This window comes from Pundamilia nyererei, unplaced genomic scaffold, assembly GCF_000239375.1.
Source record: "Pundamilia nyererei isolate P.nyererei 1_Seehausen unplaced genomic scaffold, PunNye1.0 scaffold00177, whole genome shotgun sequence".
Taxonomy (NCBI): Eukaryota; Metazoa; Chordata; class Actinopteri; order Cichliformes; family Cichlidae; genus Pundamilia; species Pundamilia nyererei.
Genome location: NW_005187578.1, coordinates 715,601 through 723,058, shown reverse-complemented (window position 1 = coordinate 723,058; position 7,458 = coordinate 715,601). Strand labels below are relative to the sequence as shown.

At 43.7% G+C, this 7,458-nt stretch overlaps 1 protein-coding gene across 1 annotated transcript in view; it reads left to right on the top strand.

The window, feature by feature from the left end:
• Positions 1-7,423, top strand: part of kcnq3 (potassium voltage-gated channel, KQT-like subfamily, member 3) — a 105,741-nt gene extending 98,318 nt beyond the window's left edge. The window contains exons 10-15 of the mRNA XM_005746361.2: positions 2,099-2,298; positions 2,403-2,508; positions 4,708-4,839; positions 4,929-5,024; positions 5,166-5,253; positions 6,112-7,423. Coding sequence (XP_005746418.1) covers positions 2,099-2,298; positions 2,403-2,508; positions 4,708-4,839; positions 4,929-5,024; positions 5,166-5,253; positions 6,112-6,789 — 1,300 coding nt within the window. The 3' untranslated portion in view covers positions 6,790-7,423. The remainder of the gene's footprint in view (positions 1-2,098; positions 2,299-2,402; positions 2,509-4,707; positions 4,840-4,928; positions 5,025-5,165; positions 5,254-6,111) is intronic.
• Positions 7,424-7,458: the final 35 nt, after the last annotated feature.

Below are 7,458 nucleotides of genomic sequence, written 5' to 3'. Positions count from 1 at the left end.
GTGTGTGTGTGTGTGTGTGTGTGTGTGTGTGTGTGTGTGTGTGTGTGTGTGTGTGTGTGTGTATCAGTTTTAGTAGATGCATGATTCTCCTCCACCACAGTTCAGGTGTAAACTACGTCTTTTATGTGACATCTATGTGGACAAAGTACCTTTAGTTTAAGTCAAAGGACTAGTCAGTGTCAGATATTCACTATTAAAATGTTTACACAACAAATATAAAACTCTAGTATGCACATGTACTTTAAGTATTTGTGACTGTCCCACGATGCACTCTTTTTCTTGCCCTGTGACAGCTGAGATTAGCTGCACTGTGCCTGCAACCATGAACTGGATGATTGGTGGGTGCCCAGGTAGCTGCTATACTTTAACTTTAGCTTTACTGATTCCAGAGGCAGCAGAAATAAACACAAAGCAAATCTTTGAGTTCTACCATCAGCCTGAATAATCTCAAAGTCCACGAAAAGAAAAGGGTCAATAAATCCATCAAACTCAGAAACAGACAGGGAATAAACGGGAACGACAACAACAACGAAAGGGAAAGGCAGAGCTTTAATGCTCACACAGGAAATGGATATGGGAGGGTGACGAGACACAGCTGAAACAAATGTAAACAACAAGGTAAGAGTTTTGTGTTCAGAGACATAACATTTAATTGACACAGTGCATTAACTAAAAACAAGTATCAGAGACTAAAAACCTGATCAAGAGAATGGTAACAGAAAAACCTTCAGTTCGACCAAACACATTTGGAAAAACGAACATGTGTCGGACACACTCTGCTTTTTTTGAGCTGTTAAAATCAGTAGTTTCACTTTTACCTCCAAGTAAAATGAGTCCCACCCATGTAACCTGGTGTATTCCCTTTGTTATCCTAACAACCAGGAAATAAGATCCATATTTGCAATAACCGAAATTATCTTTTAATATTGTCCCGCAGCTTTGTGCAGGTATTATGAACCAACATGTGTGTCTTGGGAAGGCAGAGCTGTGGGAGATAAGGAGCATCATTTTTTTCGCCTGCTGCGCTGCCTCATTTACAGAGGTCCACGGGATAATCACATCCCATTTTCTGCTCTTTATTCGGCCGAGGAGCAGTCAGAAAGAGCTTCTCTCTTCCTTTACAGCTTCCTATTCTGCGGCCTCTCAGCGCCGTAATCTGCCGTCCCTATTCTGCCTCGAGGCCACATAGAGGCTCATATTGTGTGTCTGCTGTGGGAGCAAAGTCGCTGAGAACGCTCCACGTTTCAGAGGCCTTGTTTGGGCTGTTGTCGGCTCCGGTTACCCCGCCTCTCTCCCTCTTCCAAGGCACAGGAGTCTTATTTTACCCAGGGAGCTCTCGTCTTTGTGCTGCCAAATATTGTCAGCCATTGGACAGTAAAGGAGACCAATCTCCTCTCAGTTCTTTGAGTCTTCCTTCTGCCAGGAAAGCTGCATTGTTACATTGCAGCAGCAGACCAGGAGAACTTATATTACACAAAAATCACAACAAAACTGATTGTGCAAAAAATTTCATTAGCATGCACTTGGCGACAGTGGGAAGGAAAAACTCCCTTTTATAGGAAGAAACTTCTAGCACATCTTCAAACCTCCAGACTTAGTCCGGTTCAGGGAGGAGCAGCCATCTCCCGAGTACAGTTTGGGGTGTGGGGGAAAATGAAGAGAACAGGAATTGAGTGATGATCAGAAAAATTATATCAGTATTTAAAGTTTAAAAGAATGTGGCTTTAATCTGAATATCGAGATTTCTTTTGATCTCCATAAAGCAGACAAAGGGATCAAAAAGGCTTTGCATTGCAACATTTGTGCTAAAAGGGATCATTGGGTTTCTTCCAATGTCTCTATAATTTTCTACCATCTTGACATTACCTTTCATAAAGATAAATATCATCATTGCTCCTCACTACAGTGGATCTTTCAGGTTGTGAAACATCCCTTATAGCGATATTCTCAGTGCCTAAACTTTTGGCTGCTTTGCTTCTTGAACGTTCTTCGGTGTCTGATCACCCCCAGCTGGGTGATGTGTAAGACTTTACTTGCTGGTGCTCACATGCTTTCTCTTGGTCCATACTGTATTGTTTTCTCTTTTGTCCCTCTTCAGCCAGAAACTGAGTTTACTCGAGCGTGTTCGCCTTCCTAATTCAAGACCGTCTGTGGTGGCAGTAAAGAAGCTGACAGGAAACGCAGACTCCATCGAGGAGAGTCCCTCCAAGGAGCCCAAACCTGGTGGCTTCACTAACCGGGAACGCTTCCGCACTGCCTTCCGAATGAAGGCCAACACACTCCGCCAGAGCTCTGAAGGTTTGAAACCAAAAAAGCACGGATAGCTCAGAGAGCTTTTGTTTTTCATATTGGTCTAATCCTTTTTTTACTAATGCAAAATTCGTAATGTGTTTTTCTCTCAGATGCCGGAGGTGTGGCAGATCCAGCCTTAGAGGAACGGGGTTTCCCCCCTGACATCCTCCTGGAGGAGATGATCCCCACACTGAAACTGGTCATCAGGGCAGTCAGGTTAGGGTCAAGAACTGGGCTCTGTGGTCCTTTAAAGTCATCATTTAATTGATTTAGACCCAATCAATTAAAGAGTATAAATTGATACTGATAAGAAGAGAAAAATGTCCTATACTGTGATGCGCAGATGGGTGTTATGAACAAGGAAATGTTTTCTGGTTGCTCGATTGCTTTGTCTTCAGTCAGTGATGTAGACTGACTGAGTAAGGACATTATGACATCACTGTTGGATTGGAGAAAGGAAAATGTTATGAAGTCTCATAAAACCCTGGACAGGTCATCAGTGACCTGCTGGCTGTAAAACGCTTAAATGCAGTCACATGGATTAGCTAGAATCCAAACGTACAGACTGGTCAGTTCTTCTTCACCTGCTGAACAAACTGACAGGACAGAAAACAGAACTTTGTAGTAACAAATTCAAAATGTTTATTTACACCTTAAAATATCAATAACAACTTTTGGTCAGTTTTCTGCACAGTATGATAGTACGATTGGTCCTCGCTGTATGTGCTTTCAGAAAACTCTGCAGCAATCAAAATTCAACACAGTGAGCTATGCCAACCACAGAGTGTGGCAGAACTCACACATGCTGACAGTGCATTGGTAAATCTATAGGCCACACAGCTGACATAATGCAGGAATTCAATCTAGTGCAAGGGCCTGCGAGATGAGTGATTAACCCTGTGAAAGTGCTGCTTCCTTCCACTCCATTATATCAGTGTTGAATGGGTTTCTGAATAGGATGCTCAGATCTGGAGGGTTTTAGTTTCAGGACCCAAGACTTTCTGCCAAACACTGGAGCTCGTGCAGCAGCAGTAGCTGACTCTGAAAGTAGGAGATCTGTAGGACAAAAACCGGAGCTCAGTGGGTGGCAGTGATGCAGGACTGAAAGATGCTGGGCTTACTATAATGCACCGGACAGAAAATGTCACGCACGGTTTCTGTGAAGGGGGCAAATTACACATAACTGACAGATGTTACCTCTGTAACCATCAGTTTGTGGAGTCCTGTTATGAAGCTGTTAAGTGTTAGCAGCTCCAAATCTGATGTCATAAAGTTCTTTGAGGTAAAGAGGTGTCACTTACATTTAGTTGCTGGAAGAAAGAAATGGTGTATTGTTTTGTTTATTCACCAACTTGTCAAGCGTACTGCTCCGAACTGTTATTGTGACAAGGAAGAAGAACCTTAAGGTGAAGACCAAAAGAAATGGTTCTTTAATACATGAGGACTCATTTGGATCCAGTAGGAGGTTGTAGTGTTGTTTTTTGGCATTTGAAGGATCCACTTTAAAGGCTTTCTGGAAATATCCAGCTGGGAGGAGACCCTGGACTAGACGGGAGGAATCATATGGTAATACCTGCCTTCCTCACAGCTCCAGTTTGACACTGCAGTGATGCTTCACAGAGTTTTGCAGATGCCACTTGGAAATAGTATAACAATCGTGATGAGTAAGCAGATACGTAGGCTACTCGTGATTGTTTTTGCTATTATTGTTCATTTTGCACCTGTTACAGAAAAGACAAAAATGGATGAAGAAGTTATTTGTGTTTGAGGGAAGCTGTTAAAAGTAACAATTTAACCTTGGAGTGCTTTCAGACTACGAGACTGTTGCACTGTTTTTGTACTTTTTCCTTGGATAACAAATCGACTGTGGTGTGTTTCTATTCAAGCTTTCAGCTTACTGTTTGACTTTGAGCAGAAGCGATGAGGCTTTGGCTTGTTGTTGTACTCCACAGCCTCTGCACTGGTTCAGTTCCCATAATTAGTGTCTCCCAGTAGATAAACCGATAGAAACACGGGATCATGTATCAATTTTTAGTTTTCCGCCTTAAATCTATTTAATAGTAACATGGTGCCAGTACTTGTGCTTAGTAAGTGTGGGCAAAGAAATATGGAGTGAATCTACCAATAATTGAGGGATTTCTGGTGGTCGCTCTTCCCACGGCCACTGGTGGCTCCACTGTGTCAGTGGAAAAGGGGTAAAAGACCGCAGACAAACATTAGGGCCAGTAAATGTAGTGTTGTTTAGATCAGATATGTTAATAATGTTAAGATCTAAACCAGTGAAATGCTTCTCATTTGTTTGATTCTTGCATTCTTGTTTCCTGACAAACACGTGTCTAGTGTGGTAGCTGACGTTTGTTAACTGTGTCTGATGTTTGAGAAGTGTTTTCATTTGAAGTGTTTGTTGCCACACAGGATCATGCAATTCCTCTTGAACAAGAAGCGGTTTAAGGAAACTCTGAGGCCTTATGATGTCAAAGATGTTATCGAGCAGTACTCTGCTGGACACCTGGACATGCTCTGTAGAATTAAATACCTCCAGACGAGGTGAGTTAGTCTTTTACACACGAGGCTGATCAGTTTGAACGAAGCTAATTTTCTCTTTTCCTCATGCTCATTATTTTTTTTATTTTAAGGATTGACATGATTCTTGCCCCTGGACCTCCTCTCACCCCAAAACACAAGAAAACTCAGAAAACACCCTTTACTTACCCGCCCAACCAGTCACCCAGGTACTGCTACAGAGCTCTAAAATGGCTACAATGTTGTAAAACAATTACAAATTAGTATAAAGGTTAGTTATAACTATGTTATTTAGTTTTCGTAACAAATGTCTGTGCAGTCCACATCTACTCGATGTCCCTTTGTTCCAGGCATGAGTCCTACATAGCCAAAGCCACATCCATGCCAGATGCGGAAGACCAAAGCATGATGGGCAGATTTGTCAGGGTGGAGAGACAGGTAACAACTAAAACTACTAAAGGCAAATATTCTGCCAAGGTGTTCCTTCTCCAAACAAAGTAACTCTTTGTATTGTTTGAGATAAATTGGTTTGTCCGTGTTACCCTTGGGCTTTGTATGTTGATACATCTGGCGACAATTTAGAGTTTAATGTAATGCCGGTAAAATTTGCTAATTTAGAAAAAAACTGTCACGTTGATGAGACCAGAAACACTGGCAGACCTTTTGGAACAGGACACTTAAATTACTGTTTACAATAAAACAAAGCGCTGCACTGCCAGGGTCAGAGAACCCTCTGAATATGGCAACAAGCTGCTTCAGCTGGAGATGACTTTGAACAGCAGATCTATTCAACCCATTTGGCCCAACTGTAGCAAATATTACTAATCATGTTATGCGATTACACTTGCAGTTCTTACTCGATTTCAGTTCTGCAGCATGCAGTGACTTCTACAGCAAGACAAAAAGAGTCTATAACCTTCACCACCACCGAACTATCATCCGCTGTTTAACACTTTACAAGATAAACTGGACCAAGCTTAAAAAAAGAGACTTCCAAGTGTTTCTCTCCTGCATCTGGAGCATTGTTGTCATTGTTAGTGGTGGTGCAGGGTTCATAATTAATGGTTTTCTTTAGGAAGATTACCAAGATTAAACTGTGAAAACACCAAGTTATCAGTAAAAGAATCAACATGATATTTCTCATATCTGCAATGTCTGCAAAGGTTTTATCAAACCTTACTGAAAGCGCTGAAGGGGTTACTAACATTTCTTTACATCATATTTTGGCCAAGGTGATTGGTAAATAAACACACCTGTTATGCGATCCACTGGTTCCATTGTGTATCTCTCTTTCAGGTGGAGGACATGGAAAAGAAGTTGGACTTCCTGGTGGACATGCACATCCAGCACACTGAGCACCTGCAGGTGGACTCTGCCGGCTCTGCCCGCATGACCCTGGAGACCTGCAATCCTACGGCAAACGGTGAGATCAGACGGGTTTTCCTCAACTACGCCGAGGCGTTCCCACACATGTACCAGGTGCCTGTCAGCAAGGCGAACCCCTATTATGGCCGTGGAAGAGGAGGCAGAGAAGGGGTGGGGTTGGCAGGAGGAGTCGGCATTGCCCCTTCGGTTCATCAACCCCAACCCCCACCTTCAGCAATCATCCCCACTTACACCGAGCGTCCCACAGTGTTGCCCATCAGCTCCCTGCAGGACTTGTCAGGGGGACTGGGTAGGACCACAAGGGGGCAAGGTGGTGACTCACCGCTCTCCATGCTATCGGTTAACCATGAGGAGCTGGAGCGCTCGCCCAGTGGATTCAGCATCTCTGGGGAGCGGGAAGGGGAGAACTTCTCAATGGGGGCCGGTTTGGCGCCCGGGGACCCTGGCTGGACGAGACCCAGGCCGAGCTACCTGGCGGAGGGGGAGACGGACACAGACACAGACCCTTTCACACCAAGCGGGGGCCCCCTGCCTCTCTCCTCCACTGGTGAGGGATTCGGCGACGCTGTGTGGACCATGCCACCCTGAGAGGAAACAAATTCGGCGCAGATATCCACCACTCTGAGTTAAGATATTAAATTCAACCCAAGCCTCTAAACCCAAGCCCTGGGTCAAAGCCACCGCTGTGGACTGAACGTCTGGGGAGGTTAAGTTGGATCTTATCCGAGATAATCGACCTTCAGAGGCCACCGCAGATCTCATCATGCCGTCCACGGTCCAGTCAGAGAGCCATGGCGCTGAGACTGGCCAGAAAAAAAAAGAAAAAGGGAAACCACACCGTTTGTAAAGTAACTCTGTACAGCGCACTCTCCGCAAAAGTTTAGCTGACATAAAAAAAGAACAATAATATACATACTATATACACCCAAAAGCTTTATTGCTGCAAAGCCAACCGCACTGCATGTAACGCATGCGATTTTTAGTGTAGTCACTGCAAAGTTCAGGATATCAGGAAAAGGAAAAAGAGAACGAATGGTTACGTATACTTGCTATGCCATTTTGTAACACTTATTTTTTTATATGAATACATTTTCATTGTTTTTGCATGGTTTGCATGATAATGCACCACTGTAGGAGTTGACGATTAGAAGGTGATCCTGGAACCAAAAGTCTCCTGTCTCTAGTTGTTTGGTGTGTGTGTGTGTGTGTGTGTGTGTGTGTGTGTGTGTGTGTGTGTGTGTGTGTGTGTGTGTGTGT